Source organism: Furipterus horrens, unplaced genomic scaffold, assembly GCF_987537825.1.
Source record: "Furipterus horrens unplaced genomic scaffold, mFurHor1.1.pri manual_scaffold_1, whole genome shotgun sequence".
NCBI lineage: Eukaryota > Metazoa > Chordata > Mammalia > Chiroptera > Furipteridae > Furipterus > Furipterus horrens.
This window is the reverse complement of record NW_028327171.1, coordinates 153,809,301-153,834,298: the sequence shown is the minus strand read 5'-3', so window position 1 is coordinate 153,834,298 and position 24,998 is coordinate 153,809,301. Positions and strand designations below refer to the sequence as shown.

The 24,998-nt window shown below is 38.0% G+C and overlaps 1 protein-coding gene across 1 annotated transcript in view; it reads left to right on the top strand.

Moving 5' to 3' along the window:
• ACVR1C (activin A receptor type 1C) overlaps positions 1 to 24,998 on the top strand; it is a 101,249-nt gene that overhangs the window by 32,109 nt on the left and 44,142 nt on the right. The window contains exon 2 of the mRNA XM_090267567.1: positions 8,760 to 8,990. Coding sequence (XP_090123693.1) covers positions 8,760 to 8,990 — 231 coding nt within the window. The remainder of the gene's footprint in view (positions 1 to 8,759; positions 8,991 to 24,998) is intronic.

Sequence of the window (24,998 nt, the reverse complement as noted above, 5' to 3'; positions counted from 1 at the left end):
CAGAAGCCTCAAAGGTCGTGTTTAATAGAATTTTAGGCCTCTGAACATGAACACTAACTACACCAGACTGGATCAGAATTCCTGCCTGTTTCTTTTTCTTACACAGGTTCAGGATATTGCTGGGAATTTTATCCTTCAGGAGTTGGTTGTAATAGTCACAATTTTCCATGGAAGAATATTAAAGTAGTATGGTATATTCCTGATCAGGAGTAAAATATAAGTTTGACAAGCAATGTATGGAATATAGGTCTGTAATAATCCAAAAATTGTGTTTCATACTCTAAGTCTTGTAAAACAGACCAAAATGTGCAGATTGATCAACTACAGTATTAAGCTCTGAGCTCTAGGCCTTGTTTTGTGAATTTCTGGCAGATGAACATTTGTGTAGCATGAGCTCATTGAGCCGAGCCTATAAGGCCCAGCCCCGATTCCCCAAGCAGGGGAAGTCCTTTATTGGCCATACAACTAATCTGCCACTATTAGCTTTCTTTGTAGTTTATTATTCAGCTTTTAAGTTTTCCAGAATATTCCATATTGAGTAAAAACAAGACTGTGGAAGACTGCCTTTTTGCATTTGAGAGAACATTCCTGTGTGGGTTGTGGCTATTCAGTGCGAACAAACCAAGTACAGGAACAGGCTGGGCACTGAAGCTGCTCTTTCAGATGCATAGTCAGTCCCCAGATGAACAATTTCTATCCTAAAAACACAAAAGAAATCTAACGTAAGGACAATGATGTTTTTCAACATTTGAAATTTTAAAAAGTTATCATTAATCTTGGTAAAGTCAGTCCTTAATTATGAGATTTATATCCTTCCTTATTTGGTTGTCATTATAATACCCTTTTTTTGAAGTGATGGTAATAGAGGGTGCTTTATTTTTTTTTCCATCTCCAGTGTTTTTCCTTGGGGGAACAAAAATGTAGTATAGCTCTTGTTTGGTTTCCAAAATTATTTTTGAAATTGAACTGGTCAGTGAAATTCCCAAATCTGGGTAACACTGCTATCAAGTATGATTTTATGTGAAGATCAACATGACAATATGACCTAAATTAATAGGCAAATTGTAATAAGTATTGTGGGCTTATCAGTTTTCCTTGTTCTAATGTGGAAGAATTCACTAGCTGTATTTGGACAGCTAGAATCCTTCAATGCAAGCATGAGATTTCTCTTAAAAAATTCCGATCTAGCAGGCAGTGGCTTTCAAAGCCATTCCTCAAGGCTAGAGAAGTGAAATAGTCAAGGGGGTTGGAGAGCAGAGGGCCACTTTCCCAATGAAAAAGCACATTCAAATCACCACTGGGTTGATTTGTTTCTAGACAAGTTATATAGTTTATTAAGATTTTATTTATTTTTAGAGAGAGGAGAAGGGGGTGGGGAGAGAAACAGCCATGTTCAAGAGAAACATTCATCGGTTGCCCCTCACCACCCACAACTGGGGACCTGACCCAAAACCCAGGCATGTGCCCTCATTGGGAATCCAACTTGTGACCTTTGATTTGCAGAATGATGCCCATCCCACTGAGTCACACCAGTCAGGGCCAAGCTATGTATTTTATTTCAGAATCTCAAGAGAAAAGGAAGGGTGTGAGATTTTTTATGTTTATTTTAAGGAGACACAAGTTTTAAAAATGCTTAAGAAATGCTACTCCAGAGCGGAGGTCATTCTGTAAAAAGTAGCCAGAGCCCTGTTTTTGCTGTTGCTAGATAGTATCCGGGTATGCTGGGAAAGAGTCCAAGGAGTAAGTCCCTCTAGGGCAGGCAGGGAGCGAAGCCAGCCAGGAGCTGATGCGGGTTGCAGTTCACTCACGCCAATGCCCAGCTGAAAGCTTGGGGAGTCCTGGGGCTGACTGGAGGGTCTTTGGAGACTGTTGAGAGGATGGGGTGGGGTTGATACTTTGAAAGGAAGAGGGAAGGGGACTGAGGATCCTAAAGAACAACTGTGCTCCTCAAGACACATCACAAAGAAGCCTTTCCTACCGGCCTCTGCCCCTAACCCCAGCTGGATTAACCAGTGCTCAGCCTCTGTCCAGAGACACTGTGTACACATCCCTGACTTGGTTTATCACACTATCATGATGTCCTTCAATCCAGTAATACCTTTAGGGAATGTTCTTTTGGCTTTTCTTGCTATCTCCCTTCCTTATCTCTTACCATAGTATTTGACATGTAGTCAATACTTGTGATGATTAATTTTATGTGTCTACTTGGCCACAGTAATCAATTATTTGGTCAAATACCAATCTGGATATGGCCATGAAGTTATTTTTAGGATTTGATTAACATTTAAATCCCTAGTCTTTGAGTAAAGCAGATCACACTCCATAATTGGGTGGGTCTCATCAAATCGGTTTAGGGCCTTAAGAGAACACCAGCCTGAGGCCCCCTGAAGAAGAGGGAATTCTTCCTCCAAACTGTCTTCAGACTTGAGTTGCCACATCAGCTCTTCCCTGGGTCTCCAGCCTGCTGGCGTACCTTGCAGATTTTGAAATTGGCTGGCTTTGCCTCACATCCATGAGTACTAGTTATCCGGCTTCTTTCCTGTTGCCATACTTTTCAGATTCAGCTCACCGATGAACTTGAATTGCTCATTTTGTTAGTTCAGAAGCCTGCAAATAACGAAGATTACATATTCAGCAGGTCAAATTTGAGAATTTTTTGAAATTAAAAAATATCTTGTGTTTATAGCCTGTTCTAAGATTAGGGAAAATGAATCAACTGATGAAAAAGAGGAAAGGGTATGTATTAGAAATTTATGTAACACCCTGGTCAATAGATATTTTATCATATAGACCCCAAATGGAGGAAACTTAGGAAATATAAAACCAATCATTGCAAATCATATCTAATTCAAAACAACTAACATGTCTCAAGCAAATATTTGACTTTTTAATAAGAATAGAATGTAAAAGCAAATCAATAAATTTGGTTCCTTTTTTGTAGTCTGATAGTTTTTACATTTCTGGACACCAGAGTGTGCTTGCCATCACCTGTAAATATGTATAAAAAGTTATTTTCTGGTTGATTAGTAATATGCATATCCTTTGGTTTCATGTGGGTAACAGATGTCTTGTGGGTAACAGATGTCTTGGCTTTTACAGACTAATTGGCAAAATGGGGGAAAGGGGATAATTAAAGGGGTGGGAGGAGACACAGGGAAAGTGCAATCTTCCTTGTGGGGAAAAATCTAATAGACCTCCTTATTATGGGTAATTAGCTCCTTCTTCAACTTGATTTGCTATCTCTTTCTGTATGACACAAGCAGAGTATAATGGGAAAATATAAAATAGAGAAACAGGCTGGACTAGTCTGCTAGCAACCAGAGTTATCCTGTCACGAAATATTCTAGTATAATTGACTAATTTTAACAGCAGATTAAAAAAAAGAGAAACTATAAACTTATAAGTCTAAGCACTAATGGCAACTTATGTTTTAATTGGCAGTATAAGCATTCTATGTTGAGGATGATTGATACAAATATGGTTTAATCATATACCAAATGTGAGCATATAGTGAATTGGTGGGAAATGATAACGGCAAGATTGAATATGCTGTATGTTAGATATACCCCAGTGCTATAGTACTGCCAGTTGACCTGGAATAAATGAGAACATTTAGCAGATGTTTGATAATCATCAACAAATTCTCAATTTTGTCAGTGTTTTCCATTGTGCAACATTTAAAGTAAGGTGTCATTTACTATGTCTTAACTATATTACCTAGGTCTATATTCTTCTGATTGATGCCTTTTACTTTAAACTGAAGGAAATTTTATAGCCTGTTAAACAGTCAGTGAGTGTCCATATTATTCCTTGATAAGAATTAGTATGTAATCATTTTTATAAGGAGCTAGTGTTGCTTCTAAGAGAGAGTATCAGGTTAGGTACTTAGAAGCTTACACTTAATACAGAATTCAGGTAACCTGAAAGATTAGATTATTTATGTTTGATTCAAAGCACATGCTTTTGTCTTTTATTGGCCCACCTGTGTCCTCAGAAAATAGGTAGGTACAATTTGTTTAAAAAATATCAAATGCTTCAAAAGGTAATTAGGATGATACAGATCAAAATCTCAATTGTTAGTTGATTATTAATTTTTTTCTGCTGTCTTATGATTACATTTTATTCCCAATTTCTAGAAACTAATGAGGTGGGAGAATGGTTTCTGTCCCCATTAAAAAATATCAGCTTTGGTAAAATAGAAGCAACACTGATTGCTTGAATAGGCTAACAACCACATTAGTTCAGTCACTTGGTCTTTTTGAGCCTCATTTCATTATCTATAAAATGGAGATAGTGACAGGTAACTCCCCAGTTCCACTGGGAATTATACACAATGATAAACACATGAAAAAACGAACATACATTTAGTTGTTGAGTAATTTATGGTTGTAGTCACTGTGAGTGGGTCCGGATTCCTTAACTGCCTTGTTTCCAGGCTAGGTTTCTCTTGGAAATAGAAAATTCCAGGAGACTTGGAAGAGTCCAGTAACAAATGGATTGAGATTGTGTTTCAGAAGACTCACTCTTCCTGACTTCAGTCCTTTAAAATATAAAATTGAAGAATACCCACAGTGAAGTCAGTTTCTTTAGATCAAAGAGTTTTCTATGTTTTGTGATTGTGAAAATTCATAAACTGTAAATTCATTAGTCATAAAATGTTGGGACCATGTGAGACTTCAAGATTTCTGGATCCACTTCCCCTTCTCCAGTTTATTTCTCATTTTCAGAGGAAGGTACTGAGAGCCTGTGAGGTTAAACATTTCCAGAGTGAATCAGAGAGTGACAGAGCTGGGACTGGGGCCTTCATCTTTTCCTGGGCCATCACCAGATGCTACCCTATTGTGGGACTGTCTATCTGGTTCTAGCATGAAAAATTGAATGACAAAATTGAACTCACTGGGAAGAGCAAACAGAGATGTATTTCCTTGTTATGCCTTTTAAATGGTCTGTACCTCCTATTTTATTCAGCCATTCCTTTATTGATTACAAATATATTTTGATTATTTGCATAGGACAGCAAGCTTTATCTCCTCTAGTAGGAAAAGACATAGTCACTAATATTTACACAGCACTTTCTATGTACCAGGCACTGTTCTAAGGACTTTACATAGATTAATTTATTCTTCGTAACAACAGGTTTTTTTCATCACAACACTTTGAAGAGGTATATTTTTCTTTTCAAAGGAAATGGAGGCACAGAGGAGCCAGTAGTGACCAAGATTACAAAGCTAGTATAACTAGGATTTGAAGGCCTTAGTCTGGTTGGAATTGGGAGATGCTAGAGAGAATTCACTTTCAAAAGACACCTGAGTGGATGAATCCCCATTGTGTGAGCTCTCTTTTATGCAAGGAAAGTGACTAAAAATGCAAATCACCTAGACTTTATATATTAGTTCTACTGACCCCCAATCCATCTAGATTATAAAGTTCTATCATAGTACATAAATATCAACAACAGAGTATATTGATATTGACCACCACTGGAATAAATAGAAGAATGAGCTATTATACTTTGTTCAAGTGTTGATAACAAAACTGTTTTATTTTATGATTGCATTTCTGTTAGCACATAAGAATGAAAATATTTATGAGAATGATATTTTAGTAGTCAAGAAAAATTATCAAGAGATAATTTCTATTAATCAATATGTATTTTTAAATTTCTTATTCACCCACTTATTTAGAAATGTTACCCATATTTGTTCTTAAATTGGTATTTGAAGTTGAGTATATTAATTGCCATTTATGTATAAAATATTTTATAGTTATGAAATAAGCTCCAATTTGACTAGTAATTTAAAGACTTTTATTTGAATGAAAATGATAGCATGGTAAAACTTTGGGTATCCAGATAATTGTAGAGGGGGGCAGTTATGATTTAAGAAAAAGTTTATTAAAGTAAAAATACAAAAGGCTTTTTCAGATTGTACTACTTTACTTTATTTATTTTTAATATGCTTTATTGATCATGCTGTTACAGTTGTCCCAAATTCTTTTCTCTTTGTTCCCCTCTACCCAGTGACCCCCCCTCTAGTTGTCCCCCACCATTAGTCCATGCCCATAGGTTGTGCATATAGTTCTTCTCAACATCTTCCTATCTACTCCACTCCCTCCCACTATGCTTCTAAACTCCTGTACCATCCCCCTCAATTTCCCCCCTTCCCACTGACCTCCACCCAAAATATTCCCCATACCTATAATTCTTTTCCTACATTCGTTGCCTACTTAGTTTGCCTTTGTTTCAGTTCCCTAGCTTCTGTTGTTGGTTGTTTTGATACAGCTTTCATTTTAATGTATATAGTTTTGATCCTCTTTCTCCTAAACAAGTTCTTTTAACATTTCATGTAACACTGTTTTGGATCTGATGAACTCCTTCAGTTTTACTTTGTCCTGGAAGCACTTTCTCTGACCTTCTATTCTAAATGACAGCTTCACTGGATAGAATAATCGTGGTTGTAGGTTTTTTATTTTCATTACTTTGAATATTTCTTGCCAGTCCCTTCTTGCCTGCATAGTTTCTTTTGAGAAATTAGCTGATAGTCTTATTGGGACCCCTTTGTACGTAATTCTCTTCTTCTCTCTTGGTGCTTTTACGATTTTCTCTTTATCCTTAATTTTTGACATTTTGACTATAATGTGTCTTGCTATGGTTCTCCCTGGGTCCACTTTTTTTGGAACTGTCTGTGCTTCCTGGACTTGTAAGTCTATTTCCTTCCCCAAGTTAGGAAAGTTCTGCTTCATTATTTTTTCACATAATTTTTCAAATCCTAGTTCTTGTTCTTTACCTTCTGGCAACCCTATGATTTGGATGTTGGCCTGCTTCTAGCTGTCCCATAGGTTTCTGAGCCTCTCCTCATTTTCCTCACTTTTTGTTCCCTCTTTCTGCACTGGTTGACTGTTTGTTCCTTTCCTATGTTCCGATTTGTTGATTTGATCTCTGGTTTCCTTTCCCTCACCACTTGTTTCGTATGTGTTTTTGTTCATTTCAGCAGGACTAGCCTTCATTCCTTCCCCATCTTGTTTAAGATCTGCTGTTAGGTCTGTAAGCAGTTTTATAACCAAAGCTCTGAACTGTGCCTCAGAAAGATTTCCTATCTGCTGAGCCGTTAGATTAGATATTTGCTGTCTGGTCAGCTTCATGATTGCTATCTCTATCATGATCTCTGCCATCCTGAGAGTTTTGTGTTTACCTTTGCTTTCTGGGCAGGGCTCTCACACCTCCAATGCTATAGATGGTGGAGCTCTGTGCACTTGTCACTACTGGGTGACCCTTCTCACCATGCTGTGGTGTTTTGTGTGGGGATGGGGGTCCAAGATGGATTCCTGCCATTCACTCTCTGCTGTGAGACTGGGAGCCTCCTCCATATCTACCCCATCCAGCCCTCACAGTCTGAGGCAATGGGGGTCTGCCTTCCCCGGCGTTGGAATCACGAGCTGATGGGTTTGGTCTGCAGCAGGAGGTGCTCCCCAGGCGCTTCTCACCTCCCCTTAAATACAGGTGTCTGTGCTTACTGCTGTCCCGCCACCATTGCTGCAGCTCCTGCTGCCAGCACAGCTTGACCTCTCTGCCCTGGCTTTGCCCCTCCTACCCATCCAGACAAGCACCACTTCTTTATAACTTCATACATTGGATTTCCATGTTGCTTTAATTTCTGGAACTTCTGGTTATTTCTGGGTTTGCGGTAGTTGTATTCCTTCTTAGTTGTGGAGGGAGATGGAACATGTCAGTCTAGGCCCCCATCTTGGCTGGAAGTCTTCCAAATTGTACTATTTTAAAACAATTTGATTAAATAAAATTTAAATAAACTGCTCACAACCTCTGGACTTTTCTGGCTGAAAGATATTTTACATCATAACAGAATTAGTACACCGCTTGGAATATGTGAGGTAATGGTGTGTGTGTGTGTGTGTGTGTGTGTGTGTGTGTGTGAAGTGGGGCGTATGGAGTGTGGAGGAGACTTGTGAATCAAACAAATTAAATTAGTCAAGTCTAATTTTTGAAAGTTTTATTGCAGTGGGTATATGAAATTCTATAACTGATGTGTTTTGCTTTATTAAATAGATGTGTTCATTAAAGAAAATTTTCTGAAGGTCATGGTCTATGTTCAAATGACTCTCCTAATTTGTATTCTTTAGTGAAGAGGGGGAAGTATAATGGCCTATCAATGCCTTAAAGGTACTATGACAATTACAATCATATTAAATATCACAGAATATCCATGTAAAGTATCACACTACTTTTTAGAGCTGTGAATATCTATGGTTAGGTTTGTGTTTAGCACATTCGTTTGAAAGATTAAAGGAATAAGAGAAGATAAACAAAAGGAACTGGGTTGTTTGATTACACAGCTGCTGTAATCACACTTTAATGTTCTACAAGTGATGCCAGACAGCCCCCCCTCCCCCCTTGGTTGTTGTGTTACTGTATTGTATTTCATAGGAGCTATTGATATAGGAATGAGTTGATTGAGCTTAAGGAGGGGGGATTTAGACCGTGGATGAAAAAATTGTTTTTAAAATGTAAAAGTAATAACTTCACAAAACTACAAGCAAAGTAAATGATGATTGGACAACCTGTTTAACAAAGCACATGACTGAGAGGGAGTTAATGTTTTTAGCATGTGTTTATCCAGTGTTGTTTATTTAATCCCTCCCTCAATTTTCATTAAGATTGAACTTCTACACTTAAATATTATGAAATGAATTTGCATGATGAAGATCTTTTGTATCTTAAAGCTTTTTTGCCTTACACTTTTCAGGACTGAAGTGTGTATGTCTTTTGTGTGACTCTTCAAACTTTACCTGCCAAACTGAAGGAGCATGTTGGGCTTCAGTTATGCGAACCAATGGAAAAGAACAGGTGATCAAGTCCTGCGTCTCTCCCCGAGAATTAAAAGCTCAAGTTTTCTGTCATAGTTCCAACAATGTTACCAAAACTGAATGCTGCTTCACGGATTTCTGCAACAACATAACGCTGCACCTTCCAACAGGTAAGGGGTTTATCTTTGTTCATTCCAAATACTCTTGGGAAATCATACACATGGTAGAAATCAACCTGTCTTATGTTTCTTTAAATAAATCTGTTTTCCAGTTCTCTTTCTCTCTCTTTTTTCCTTTGAATTGGTAAAATTCTCTAAAGCCTAGCTGAGGTTGATTTTTAAAAATTGTGCAAGACTGTCAAAACCTTGACAACAGCATTATAATTTTGAAAAAGTTTGTCCATGTGAATTGTATCTTTGGAAGTGATTAATGGACCTAAAGTAAATGTAAGTTTTTATGATTACTCTTAAAGGAAAGACATATTAATGTACACCAGGAAGAGAAAAATAAGAAAAAAAAAGAGTAAAACTAAAAATTATAGATTTCCAACTTTTATGGAAACAGAATCTTTTTTTGTGGGGGGGTGAGTTGTACCTTCTGCATAGCTTCTTTATGTGCCCACACTCTCATGAGAACATTCATTAGCAGAACGATATTATTGTTCAAATATATTTCTGCCTTCCTCCAATTTCATGCTATTTTATTCCAATTTACAAGATGCTGGAAATTTTGACCTCACCTTTTGTCAGCAATCTGGAATCTGAAACTTCCAGAGATATTAAAGGGCAAGTAATTCAAACTAAAAACTAACTTATGACATGAAAGTATCATGTTAGTGAATATCTTTCAATATTTATTCAGTGCTTATTGATACACAGACACACACTTTTATAAATTAACCTTTTAAAGTACTGTTATTCAATCTTAGGTGTTTGTATATCTCCATTTCAATATTCTACTATAGTATTTTAAACCTATTTTGAAAATAAATTAGTCATTCCCCCCTTTTCTTTTACTGAAAAAACATTTTTGTTTAGAACCTTGGAATTACTACCACAAAGGAAAAGCCAGTTTACTTGCCATAAATAGGTAACTACATAAAAAATTAAACCTATTTCTTATGCATTACAGTTAGGTATTTTGTATTTTCTTGTTGTTTAAAAGAGAGATGAAAGAGGTTATTAAAGGCATACTAGCATGAGATAAGAATTTTTGATACATAATCAGAAAAACTAAGAGAACTAGAAAAGAAATGATCATGTTATCTACTCTCATGTTTGGTTTATCATTTCAGTTCATCTCCAGAATCCTAAAATCCTTTCAGGCACCACCACTGGTATTTGTCCAACTCCTTGGGAAAGACTGCATTGTGAGGCATTATCTATATATTGCAACTTCAGAAGTCATACTTGGCATATTTCATCTCTCAAAGCTATTTGCGATCTTGCTTTTTGGACTGCAGTCACTCTCTCAGATTCTACAGAGTCCTTGGTTTGGTAGTGATCTAGCATCTGTTCTGGACACTTTTTTCTTTACATTTTCTCTCCCAGTTACCTGTGGGCCTAAAGGTAAGGCTCCCTATATTTGATGTTTATCTAACTCCTGACCAAGATCCAAAAGATTAAGTAGGGGAAGGGATGTGTCCTCATTAGTCTGTGGTAGGGGTCTCTTAAATATGCCTTCCGAATAGTGAATTACCTGCAAGACCACATTCTACCACTCAGTAGGGGTACAAGACAGTGCTTACACTGCAATAAAAGGGTTTGGAAAACAAAATGGTTCATGTGCAGTTGGGCAAATTAAAGGTACTTAGAGTATCTGGTATGTAGGTTTTTCCCAGCCCAACAAAAACTCAGTCTCCCAAAGAGTTTCAAATTGTCGATAACGTTTTTACATCTTCAACAGAAATGTATGGACCAATTGGTCCATATTCTTGCCAACACTTGGTATAATCAGTTTTTTTAAAAAACGTTAGCTGTTCAAGTGCTTATATAGTAGTGACATTTCATTGTGGTTTTAATTTGCATTTCCCTGATAACTAATGATATTCAATTACTTGTACATGTGCATATTGGACATTTGTGTATCTTCATTTATAAAGTATCAAATCATTTACATATTTTAAAAATTGTGTTATCTTTTTATGGTTGAATTTAAGAGTCCTTTATGTATTCTGCATATAAGTCCATTATCAGATGTGTATATTATGACTTTTTTCTCCTGTTTTCTTTCTTTTAAAAAAAAACTATTTATTTTTTTCTATTACAATTGTCTCACTTTTTCCCACATTGCTTGCCCCCAGCCCACCCACCCCTTCTCCTACAGTCCGTCCTTACCCCATTAACCCATTGTCCATGTCCATAGGTCATTTATACTAGTACCTTGATTAAACCCTTCCCCTTCTTTCCCCCTTTCTCCCCTCCCCCCTCGCCCCTGGTCACTTTCAGTCTGCTCCTTGTTTACTTGTCTCTGGTTCTTTTGCTCTTTTATTTGTGTTGTTCATTAGTGTTCTGTTAGTTGATATCATATGGTATTTGTCTTTCACTGCCTGACTTATTTCACTAAGCATAATACTCTCCAGTTCCATCCATGTTGTTGCAAATGGTAGGAGTTCCTTCTTTCTTTCTGCTGCATAGTATTCCATTGTGTAAATGTACCACAGTTGTTTTTGTTTTTGTTTTTGTATATTTTATTGATTATGTTGTTATAATAGTTCCAATTTTCCCCCCTTTGCTCCTCTCCGCCCAGTATCCCCTTTCCCCCCCAGCAATCCCACTCCCCCTTAATTTATGTCCATGGGTCATGCATACAAGTTCATTGGCTTCACCCTTTACTATATTCTTCTTTAAAAAAAAAGTAATTCATTAACTTTTTATAACAATAAAAAATAACAATTTCCCCCTCTCAGACTTAAGACCCTTTATAATCTTATAAAGGACAATGGTCGAAGGTCTCGTGCTCTTCTAGCTGCTTCAAGCTGGACATGGTCATTGTCCTACCTACCCTTGGATCCAGAAATCCCTACTAAGAGTGGGGGTGTGGAGGGGAGGGTGGCCTTACCACATGGGGAAGGATCTTGCAGACCCCAGGTCAGTTGGCCATCCCCAGACCGTGGAGTGCTTGGTTTAACAGGCTGGCATCCTTGTTGTATTCCAGCCACTTAGTTCAGCCAAACCATTGAGTCTCAGGAGGCAGCAATGCAGACAGGATTAAGTGAGGCCTATACGTACAGACTATCACTTAGTAATGAGATCATAGGCTTATGCCCTCTGGTTCAATTTTGCTCATTTGTTTGTGTTGTTCATTAGTCTCCTATAATAGGTGATAGCATAAGTATTTTTCTTTCATTCCCTGGCTTATTTCACTAGGTGTAATTCTCTCTTGTTCCATCCATGTTGTTGCAAATGGTAGGAGTTCCTTATCTTATTTCTTTCTGCTACATAATACTCCATTGTGTAAATGTACCACAATTTTTTGATCCACTCATCTACAGATGAGCACTTAGGCTGTTTCCAGCACTTGGCTATTGTAAAGAGTGCTGCTATAAACATAGGGATGCATAGATTCTTTTGAATTGGTGTTTCAGGATTCTTCAGGTATAATCCTAGCAATGGAATTGCTGGATCAAAGGCAGCTCCATTTTTAGTTTTTTGAGGAAATTCCATAGTTTTCCATAGAGGATGCATCAGTCTGCATTCCCACCAACAGTGCACTAGGGTTCCCTTTTTTCCACATTCTTGCCAGCACTTGTTGTTTGTCGATTTGTTGATGATGGCCATTCTGACTGGTGTGAGGTGGTATCTCATTGTGGCTTTAATTTGCATCTCTCTGGTGTCTAGTGATGTTGAGCATTCTTTCATATGCCTTTGGATCATCTGTATGTCTTCTTTGGAGAGGTGTTTGTTCAGGTCCTTTGCCCATTTTTAATTGAATTGTCTGTCTTCTTGGTTTTGAATCTTATAAGTTCTTTATATATTTTGGAGATCAATCCCTTGTCTGAGGTATCATTGGCGAATATTTTTTCCCAATTGTTGGTTACTTTTTCATCTTGCTGATGTTTTCTTTTGCTGAGCAGAAACTCTTTAGTTTGATGTAGTCCCATTTGTTTATTCTTTCCTTTATTTCCTTTCCTCTAGGAGATATATGGACAAAAATATTGCTACATAGGATATCTGAGATTTTCCTGCGTATGTTTTCCTCTAGGACTTTTATGGTGTCACGGCTTACATTTAAGTCTTTGATCCATCTTGAATTTATTCTGATGTGTGGTGTAAGTTGGTGGTCTAGTTTCATTTCTTTGCATGTTCCTGTCCAGTTCTCCCAGCACCATTTGTTGAAGAGGCTATTTTCACTCCATTTTATGTTCTATTCCCTTTGTCAAATATTAGTTGTCCATATAGACCTGGGTTTATTTCTGTTCCATTGACCTATAGGTCTGTTATTATGCCAGTACCAGACTGTTTTGATTACAGTAGCCTTGTAGTATAGTTTGATATCAGGTATTGTGATTCCTCCTCCTGTGTTCTTCTTCCTCAAGATTGCTGCAGCTATTTGGGGTCTTTTTTGGTTCCTTATAAATTTTTGAAGTATTTGTTCTAGGTCTATGAAATATGTCATTGGTATTTTAATAGGGATTGCAGTGAATCTATAAATTGCTTTAGTTAGTATGGACATTTTAATGATGTTGATTCTTCTCATCCATGAACATGGTAAATGTTCCATTTATTTGTTTCTTCCTTAATTTCTTTCTTCAGTGTTCTGTAGTTTTCTGAGTACAGATCTTTTACCTTCTTGGTTAACTTTATTCCTAGGTACTTTATTTTTCTTGTTGCTATAGTAAATGGGATTTTCCCCCTAGTTTCTATCTCTGATATTTTATTGTTGGTGTACAGAAATGCCTTTGATTTCTGAATATTGACTTTGTACCCTGCTATTTTGCCAAATTCACTTAGTTTTTTGGTGGAGTCTATACAGTTTCCTATGTACACTATCATGTCATCTGCAAATAATGTCAGTTTTATTTCCTCTTTTCCAGTTTGGATGCCTTTTATTTCTTTTTCTTGTCTGATTGCTGTGGCTAGAACATCCAGAACTATGTTGAATAGGGGTGGAGAGAGTGGACATCCTTATCGTGTTCCTGATCTTAGGGGGAATGCTTTCGGTTTTTGCCCATTAAGTATGATGTTGGCTTGAAGTTTCTCGTATATGGCCTTTACTGTGTTGAGGTATGCTCCCTTTATTCCCATTTTGCTGAGTGTTTTCATCATAAATGGGTGTTGTACTTTATCAAATGGTTTTTGAACATCTGTTGATATGATCATGTGATTTTTGTCTTTAATTTTGTTTATGTGGTATATTATGTTTATTGATTTGTGAATATTAAACCATCCTTGCATCCCTGGGATGAATCCCAGTCGATCGTGATGTATGATCTTTTAATGTGTTGCTGGATCTGGTTTGCCAGTATTTTGTTGAGGATTCTAGTATCTTATGTTCATCAGCAATATTGACCTGTAGTTTTCTTTCTTTGTTGTGTCTTGAACTTGTTTTGGAATTAGGGTAATACTGGCTTCATAGAAAGAGTTTGGGAGTCGTCCCTCTTCTTGGATTTTTTGTAATAGTTTGAGAAGGATAGAAGTTAGTTCTTCCCTAAATGTTTTGTAAAATTTGCCGGTGAAGCCATCTGGCCCAGGGCTTTTGTGTGCCGGAAGTTTTTTTTTTTTTTAATACTGCTTCAATTTCACTAGTTGTTATCAGTCTATTTAGGCTTTTTGCTTCTTCTTGATTCAATTTTGGAAGATTATATGTTTCCAGAAATTTGTCCATTTCATCCATGTTGTGAAATCACTTTTTAAAAAAGTATATTTTATTGATTATGTTGTTACACAGTCCCAATTTCTTTTCCCTTTGCTCCCCTCTTCCCAATACCCCCCTTCCCATCAGCAATCTCACACCCCTTAGAGTGTGTCCATGGTTGTGCATGTAAGTTCTTTGGCTTCACCCTGTCCTATATCATTCTTAACTTGCCCCTGTCTGTTTTGTACCAACCAATTATGCTTCTTAGTCCCTGAACCATTTCCCCATTTTTCCCTTTTCCCCTTCCCAGCTGATAACCCTGCAAAAGATCACCAACCAATTATTCTCTTCCTGTTCTGGTTGTTTGCTTAGTTTGTTTATGTTTTTATTTTTTAGATTCAATTGTTTATAGTTGTGAGTTTGTTGTCATTTTAATGTTCATAGTGTTGATCTTTTTCTTTTTCTTTTTAAATATGTTTTATTGATTATACTGTTACAGTTGTCCCAATTTCTTTTCCCTCTGCTCCCCTCCACCCAGTGACCTCCCTCCCTTCAGTTGTCCCCTCCCTTTAGTTCATGTCCATTGGTTGTGCATATAGTTCTTCTCAACCTCTTCCTGTCTACTCCATTCCCTCCTACTATGCTTCTTAATTCCTGTACCATCTTCCTCCCTTTCCCCCTTCCCCCTCCCTGCTGAACTCCCTCCAGTATGTTCCCCATACTTATAATTCTTTTTCCACTCTCATTGCCTACTTAGTTTGCCTTTGTTTCGATTCCCTAGCTTCTGTTGTTGGTTGTTGCAGTGTTCATTTTAATGTTTATAATTTTGATCCTCCTTCTTCTAAACCAGTCCCTTTAACATCTCATATAATAGTGGTTTGGATCTAATGAACTCCTTCAGTTTTACTTTGTCCTGGAAGCACTTTCTCTGCCCTTCTATTCTGAATGACAGTTTCACTGGATAGAGTATTTGTGGCTGTAGGTTTTTCATTTTCATTACTTTGAATATTTCTTGCCAGTCCCTTCTTGCCTGCAGGGTCTCCTTTGAGAAATCAGCTGACAGTCTAATTGGAACTCCTTTGTACATAATTCTTTTCTTCTCTCTTGCTGCTTTTAAGAGTCTCTCTTTATCTTTAATTTTTGCATTTTGATTATAATGTGTCTCGGATGGGTTCTCCCTGGGTCCAGTTTTTCTGGAACTGTCTGTGTTTCCTGGACCTGTAAGTCTATTTCCTTACCCAAGTTCGGGAAGTTCTGCTTCATTATTTTTTCACATAATTTTTCTATTTCTAGTTATTCTTCGCCCTCTGGCAATCCTGTAATCCGAATGTTCATTCACTTATAGCGGTCCCAGAGGTTTGTGAGCCTCTCCTCGTGTTTCTCCTTTTTTGTTTCCTCTTTCTGCACTGGTTCACTGTTTGTTCCTTCCCTATGTTCCAATTTGTTGATTTGATTTCTGGTTTTCTTTCCTCACCACTTGTCTCATATGTATTTTCATTCATTTCAGTGTGACTAGCTTTCCTTCCTTCTCCATCTTGCTCCAAATGTTTTGTTAATTCTGTAAGCCACCTTATTACTATAGCTCTGAACTGAGCCTCAGAAAGATTTCTTATTTGCTCATTGGTTAGGTCCCTCATCTGCTGCCTGGTGAGCTGCGTCACCAGGATTTCAATCATGGTCTGTTTCATCCTGTCAGTTTTGTGTTTACCTTTGTTTCCTGGGCAGGCTGTAGGAGGTGGCCCCTCATGCACTCGTCACTATCTGGCAACTGGCGACCTTTTTCATCGCTCTGTGGTGCTTTGTGTAGGGGCGGGGGGTCCAAGATGAATTCCTGCCGTTACTCTCTGCTGAGAGACTGGGAGGCTCCTTCCCCACAGCCTCATCGTCCAAGGCAATGGGGGGGGGGGTCTTCCTTTCCCAGCGCTAGAATCGCAAGCTGCCGGGTCTCAACTGTAGCCGGGATTGCTCCCCTGGCATTTCTTGCAGTCCTGCTACTATCCCCGCTGCTACCGTGAACAGCACAGCCAACCTTTCCGTCCCAATTTTGACTTCACCCCTTCTACCCATCCAGACAAGCACCACTGGTTTATAACTTCATATGTTGGGCTTCCATGTAGTTTTATTTTCTGGAATTTCTGGTTACTTTTGGTTTTGAGGTAGTCGCATTCCTACTTAGTTGTGGAGGGAGACAGAGCATGTCAGTCTAAGCCTCCATCTTGGTTGGAACCTGATTTACTATCTGATCTTTTTCTTAAGTCCCTTTAATATTTCACACAGTAATGGCTTGGTGATGATGAACTCCTTTAGCTTTACCTTGTCTGGGAAGCACTTTATCTGCCATTCCATTCTAAATGATAGCTTCTCTGGGTAGAGTAGTCCTGGCTGTAGGTCCTTGCATTTCATCACATTGAATACTTCTTGCCTTCCTGCCTTCAGCTTATAGTCTTTTAGGTAACCCTTTGCAAGTAACTCTCTGCTTTTCTCTTTATCTTGAACCTTTGGCATTTTAACTATGATGTGTCTTGGTGTAGTCCTCTTTGGGTCTAGCTTATTTGGGACTCTCTGTGCTTCCTGGACTTGTATGTCTGTTTCCTTCACCAAATTTGGGAAGTTTTTATTAATTATTTTTTCACATAAGCTTTCGATTTATTGTTCTTCCTCTTCTTCTTCTGGCACCTCTATGATCGGATGTTGGCACATTTAAAGAACCCAGAGGTTTGTAAGCCACTCCTCCTTTTTTTTCAATTCTTTTTTCTTCACTCTGTACTGGATGATTGTTTATTTCTTCCTTATGTTCCTAATCATTGATTTGAACCCTGGTTTCCTTCTCTTCACCATTGGTTTTGTGTGGATTTTCCTTTGGCTCATTTAGCATAGCCTTCACTTCTTTCCTTATGTGTTTGCCACACTTAAGCATTTGTCAAGCCTGTGAGCATCTTTATCACCAGTGTTTTGAACTCTGCATTTGTTAGGTTGGCTATCTCCTCATTTGTTAGGTTAGCTATCTCCTCATCACTTAGTTCTCCCACTGGAAGCTTGATCCGTTCCCACTTTTGGGCCATTCTTCTCTGTCTCCTCATCTTGAGAGGCTCCTGTGTTTGTTTGCCTATGTGTCTTAGGTAGAGCTGTCACACCTGTTACATTGTAAGGGGCGGAGCCTTAGGTATTCATCAGTATGGGTGACCTGATTGACCACGTTTGGCACTGTGTTGGGGAGGGGTCTGAGGGGGAACAATGCTGCTCGCTCAGGACTCGCCCCTTTTCCAGGCACTTCTCCCACTGCTGTATGGGACTGGCGACTCTCTAGCCATTCCCCTCGCCATTGTTCTCAGAGTGGGTGGGTTTGCAGATGTTCTAGTACTGTGGGGGCCCTTTAAACTAGTAGACTTTGCTGAGAGACCGGAAGTTTCTGCTTTCACCCCAACCCCCCTGGTTTTCACAGTCAGAATCAACAAGACTTTATTGTCCCTGTTGCTGGAACCATGACCTGTGTAGTCTGGTCTGGCACTGGGAGTGGTCCCCAGGTGTCCCTTTGTACTTTTTAAAATGTTTGACTGCACTTTCCTCCAGCCTGCTATTGCCACCACTGCTGCCACCAGCACACCGCGTCCTTTCTGCCCCAGTTTCCCCCCTCCTATCTGTCTGAATGAGTATTTCTTCTTTATATCGTTGTTTGTTGGACTTCATGCAGCTCTACTTTCTGGAACTTCTGGTTTTGTCTAGTTTTGAGGTAGTTCTATTCCTTTTTAGTTGTGGAGGGAGATGCAGTGTGTCTGTCTACGCCTCCATCTTGGCCAGAAGTCTCAAATCTCTTGTCATATAGTTGTTTGTAGTAATTTCTTATAATCCTTTGTATTTCTGTGGAATTGGTTGTGATTTCTCCTCTTTCATTTCTGATTTTGTTTATTTGGATCCTTTCTCTTTTTTTCTTGATGAGCCTGGTTAAAAGTCTTGTCAATTTTATTTTTTAAAAGAGCCAGCTCCTGGTTTTCTTGATCTTTTGAATTGTTTGTTTAGTTTCTATGTTATTTAATTCTGCTCTTATCTTGATGATTTCCTTTCTTCTTCTTCCTCTGGGCTTTGTTTGTTGTTGTCCCTCTAGTTCTTGTAGCTGTAGGGTTAGATTTTTTATTTGAGATTCTTCTATCCTTTTCAGGTAGGCCTGTATTGCTATGAATTTCCTTCTCAGGACTGCCTTTGCTGTGTCCCATAGGCTTTGGTTTTTGTGTGTTCACTATCATTTGTTTCCAGAAACTTTTTTATTTCTTTCTTCATGCCATTGTTAACCCATTCATTATTTAATAGCATGTTATTCAGTCTCCATGAATTTGAATGTTTTTGAATTTTTTCCTTGATGTTGGTTTCCAGTTTCAGGCCATTGTAATCTGAGAAGATGCTTGATATAATTTCAATTATTTTGAATTTGTTGAAGCTTGTTTTGTGTCATACCATGTGGTCTATCTTTGAAAATGTTCCATGTGCACTTGAAAATAATGTATATTTTGCTTCTCTGGGGTGAAAGGTTCTATATATATATCAATTAAGTCCATTTGATCTAGAGTGTTGTTTAATACCTCAATATCCTTGGTGTTTCTTTGCTCTAAGATCTGTCCATTGTTGACAATGGGTGTTAAAGTCCCCTACTATGACTGTGTTGCTGTTGATATCCTTCTTGTAGTCTTCCAAGATTTTCCTTATATATTTGTGTGCTCCTATGTTGGGTGCATATATGTTTACCAGGGTTATATCTTCTTGATGCATTGTTCTCTTAAGTATGAAATGTCCTTCTTTTTCTCTTTTTATCGCTTTTGTTGTGAAATCTATTTTGTCTAAGTATTGCTACCCCTGCTTTTTTTTTCATGTCTGTTTGCTTTAAATACTTTTTCCCATCCCTTCACTTTCAGTCTGTGTAGCTCTTTTGTTCTTAGGTGGGTCTCTTCTAGACAGCATATATGTGGGTCATGTTTTCTTATTCATACAGCTATCCTATGCCTTTTTATTAGAGCATTTAATTCATTTACATTTAAGGTTATTATTGATAGGTACTTATTCATTGCGATATGTTTCCTTTGTACCTGTGCTCTCTCTCTCTCTCTCTTTATCTTCTTAAAGCAGTCTCTTTAGTATCTCTTGCAATGCTGGTTCGGTGGAAATGTATTCTTTTAGCTTTCTTTTGTCTGGGAAACTCCTTATTTCACCTTCCATTTTGAAAGAGAACCTTGCTGGGTAGAGTAGTCTTGATTGTAGGCCTTTGTTTTTCATTGCTTGGAATATTTTTTACCATTCACTTCTGGACTGTAGTGTTTTTGTTGAGAGATCTGCTGATAGTCTTATTGGAGCTCCTTTGTATGTTCTTTGCTGTTTCTCTCTTGCTGCCTTTAGGATTTTCTCTTTGTCTTTGAATGTTGCCATTTTAATTATGATGTGTCTTGGAGTGGGCCTTTTTGGCTTTATCTTCATTGGGACCCATTCTGCTTCTTGGATTTGTGTCCTTTTCTTCTTCTCAAGTCAGGGAAGTTTTTCAAACAGGTTTTTTATCCCTTGCTCCCTGTAAGAGACTCTGGGTACCTCGGAGTGGATGCAGAAACTACTCAGACACTCACCATCTGAGGATGGAAGGGAGGGGGTTTTCTCTGAGAAAAATTTCCCTCATTTCTTTATTAGCCAGGGTTTTTATCTACTTTACACACGCAGAAATGCATAAGGAAAATATGCAGCCCTTCCCCAAATGGTAGGAAGTGAAAGGGAAATGCAGAACAATACAGGGTTGAAACATCCAGGTATTTTACACAAGGTCAAAACATTTTCTTTTAATTAATTATTCTGTTTTTCACATTCTACTGACAAGGATTTGAGGCTATACAGTAATCCCTCTCTATATCGTGGTTCACTTATTGCAGCCTCACTGTATCACACGGTTTTAAAAAGTATTATATTAAATTATTTATTGCGGATTTTTCACCATATTGTGGGATTTTGCGGTACTGTATATGTATGTTGTTCAAGTTACGTAGGTTTAAGAGTGTAGAATAAATGTAAGGTTCCTACTTTTGGGGGGCTCTAGAACATAATATCCACGATAAGAGAAAAACAGAGTAGGTTCCCTTTTCCTTAAAAGCCACTTTGTATTTCTATTCTATCTTTAAAATCCCCTGGAGGGTGGGATTCAGAGCAAGCATGAAAGATAAGAAGCCTGCTGGTTAAGTTCCAAGTTCCTGTTTTGGGGCGGGTCTCCACAGAGCAGTCGTCAAAGTCTTTCAAACCATGACTGCCTGTCTACCACAGCTCCCCTTCTTCTCCCTCTGGTATCCTTATAATACGGACATTGTCATGTTTCATGTTGTTCTGCAGCTCTCTTAAACCCTCTTCATTCTTTTTCAGTCTTCTTTTGTTTTGTTGCACTGTCTGGGAATTCTTTTCTATGTTGTGCTGCAGCTCACTGATTCAATCCTCTGCTTCCTCTAGCCTGCTTTTTATTCCTTCTACTGTGTTGTTCAATCCAGAAATTGTATCCTTCATTTCCTCTTGGTTCTTATTAATAGTTTCTATGTTGTTTTTAATGCTGACATAGTTCTCAGTAAGTTCCTTGTAGCTTCCCTGGAGCTCTTTGTAGTTTCCCTGGATTTCTCTGTAATTCCCCCGGAGTTTGTTGTAGTTTTCTCTCAGTTTGTTGAGTCCATTGAGCTTCCTTATAACCATTCTTTTGAATTCCATGTCTAATAGTTTGCTTGCCTCTGTTTCATCCAGCACTTCTTTCCGTTGGGTGCTTGTTTCTTTGTCTCTCCATTTTAGATTACTCTTCTTGTTTGCATTTGTTTCTTAGATTTGTTTGCTTTGATTTCCCATCTTTGTGGTGTGACCTTCTGTTAGGAGACCTGGGGGATTCAGTGGTGCAGTCTCTTTGATCTCCTGAGCTTGATGCTCTTGGGATGCCCTTTATGCCATTTGTTTAGGCTGTCTGGTTGTATTTCAGTTTTGGTTGTTGTTCTGTTGCTCTTTGGTGGAACCTTCCCCCTGGCTAGTTGATTGAGAGTCAACTCTCCCTACCATGTCTTGAATTCTTTTGTGGAGATGCTGTTAAAACATAAACACACAACCCAGGCATGAAACCCACACCCTCAAAAATATCCCCCACCACAATCACACTATCAGCAGCAAATGTGCCAGTATTAATATAGATGTAGAGATTAAGACTATTATACTAAAGGAAAAACAGAAAAGTGTAGGCTAACTGAAAGAAAGATGAATTTTGAGAGGAAAGGTGGAAGAGTAATAATAGTAGCAAGTAGGGACAAGGCAATACAGAAGTAAGTAATATTTACATTATATGTTGAAAAAAGGAGGGAAGAAGGCAGAATTAAGTGGGGGAGTGGAAGCATATAGTATTAGGTTTATATAAAGTTATATGTTATATATTTAGTGCGAGAGGGAGCATAAATAAAACAAAACAAAACAAATAAAGAACAATAAGAGGGAGAGAAGATAGGAAACAGTGTAAAGAAAGAGCTTTCCCCCAGTACAATCTTTGGGCTGTATAATTGATATAGGTAGGATGGGAATAAGAGGGGGGAAAAGAAAGAAAGAAAAGTTTAAGAGATACTCAAAGGAAAGGGAAGTGAATTTGAGATGAGAGGGGGGTAGGTATACTCAGAATGAGGAGTGAAAACCAGCCTAAGAGAGGGGAAATTTTTTTCAAATTTAAGCTGAAAGAATATATAATAGTTGTAGTAGGAGAGAAGATAAAATTTAAGACCAAAGTAACAAGAGGAGATCGGATGTTAAGGTGGGGTAATACAAGGAAGGAGTAACATATAATACTTGGAACAAACTATAATATAACAACTAGCGACTTAAAATGCATAAACTGGGAAGACAAAAAAATAACTCATGAAAAATACCGCAGTGGAGTTTGTCCCAGTAATATCTGGTTTTTACCACTTTCTTCTCTTTCTGGATCTGCCCCTGGTCAAAGTTCCATAGGTTCCATATCTTTTTTTTCTGACTGTCTGGCTGTGAGGAAATCTAGCTGGATTCTGAGGCTGCTATTCTCTCACTCATGGATCTGCTGCAGCTCTCCCCTATGAGCTGCACTGAATTGGGTACACCCCCACTGGTCCTGTAGCACCCTCTAGGCTCTTCATTTTTGTTTAGCAATGCTATTTTGCTGGTGAGCTGGAGTGCAGGCCTATAGTCCTTGCCCAGTCTTGGGTCTTGTTTCTGGTCCTCTTCCAAAAGTTTCTGTGTGGCTTCCAACTGCAGCAATGGTCTGTGTTTTTGTCTGGCAGAGCCTTGGTGCACACACCCGCAGGCACAGGGTTGCCAGCCCTGGGGGTCCCTAACAAGTCTTAATTCACACAGTTTCTTGTAGTCAGGGCTGGCCTCTGTCTTCCCGTGCCTCTGACTGTTTCATCAAACCTCCCTGACTCCCTCCTGGACTCCGCTGGTCAGGGCGCCTACCACAGGAGTGAAGTTTCCAAGTAGATTCCAGCTAATGAGCCGGTCAACAGCTGCTCCTTTCTGTGCAGTGGAGGCACTGGGCTGGGAAGCCTGGGGACTCCGCTTGGGGAGTGTGGGCCATGGTTTCTGCCCTCTTCCTATGCTGCTCCCAGGCTCCTGTCCCTGTTTATCCTACCTGAAAGCCTCTCTCACTCACTCTCCACTCCGTGTTTGTACTCCAAGTCCTTCAGCAATGGGAGCAAGCAGACAACTCTGCTATCTTGGCCACTGCCGTCTTTCCCCTCCAGAAGACCTATTTTGTTTACTTGAAGGTATCTTTTGCAGATAAAATTTGAAGTCTATTTTATCTTTCTTATTGTTATCATGGTTCATTGTTTTGTGTCCTAATGGAGAAATTTTTATCTAAAGATCATAAATATTTTCTTTTATGTTTTCTTAAAAAAAATTTTAACATCTAAGTTTTTACATTTAGGTCTATGTTCAGTTTCTTGATTACTGTAGCTTTATAATACGTATTAAAATTAGGTTTTGTGACCCCTCCAACTTTGTTCTCTTCCAAAATTAATTTGAGTATCTTATGTCCTTTGCATTTCCACTTAAGTTTTTGGAATATGCTTGACAATTTTTACAAAACATATGCAGACATTTTGATTAGAGTAAGTTGAAAAGATTCAGTAGATTAATTTGGAAAGAATACTCGTGTTAACAACAATAAATCTTTTGATTCATGAACACAGTATGTTTTTCTATTTATTTGGATTTTCATAAATTACTCTCAGTGGTGGTTTGTAGTTACCAGCAAACAGGTCTTATACATTATTCATTGAATTAATCTCTAAGTATTTCATGTTTTTGGATGCTATTGTGAATGGTATTTTTAATATCTCAATTTCTAAATGTTAATTGCTAGTATATGAAAAATTAATTTTGTTTATTCACCATATTTCCTATAAGTCTGCCAAAATAACTTATATTGGTTTTAGTACACTTTTTCAAATTTTTTGACATTTTTACATATACAATCATCTGTGAATACAGATAGTTTTACATCTTCCACTCTGATCTCTATGCATTTTATCCCTTTCTCTTACCTTTTTACCCTGGCTGGGACTGTCAATATGATGAATAGGAGTGATGAGAGTGAAGTTTCTTACTTTTTTCTTGGTCTTAGGAGGAATGTCTTCACTCTTTTACCATTACATATGATGCTGTTTAGTTTTTTGGAGATGCCTATCATCATTTGAGGAAAATTACTTTTATTCCTAGTGTAGGGGAGAGTTTTTTTTTAAATCATGCATAAATATTATTTCAAGTATTCTCATGAATTTATTGAAGTTATCACATGATTTTTCTTCTTTAGTCTGTTACTGTTATGGATTACATTAATTAATTTTTAACTGTCATTCATAATAGGGAACATATGTATTATCTATCCAGTAATTAATTCTATGTGATATTTAATTGAATTCATTTTTTTAAAACTTAAACTAAATCTTTGTATCTTTTAAAGGCATTGTGTTGTAAATTGACATGAAATTGAGTAGGACTTCATATGCAGTCATCCTGAGGCAGGTTGTTCTCTCTGTGAGGCAGCACTAAATGGTTATTAGCTGCATTTGGAACAGCAGCTGTTTGGAGAGGCATTGGGAATCTCCAGGCTGAGCGCTGACACAGCCAGGGTCATCAGTGAGTGTGATTGATAGGCCCTCTCTACCTATCAGGGCTTTATCAAGTTTAAATGTGATTTTATATACATATACATATACATACACATACACACACACACACACATAAAAGCACTCTGAAAAAATAGATAACATGACATTTCTACAGTACTTAATACTCTGCAGCAATTTCATGGGCTAAAGAAGGAAAGGTTGGGAGGTGATCAGAAGAGGTTGGCTAAAATCTAAGACATTTCTTTG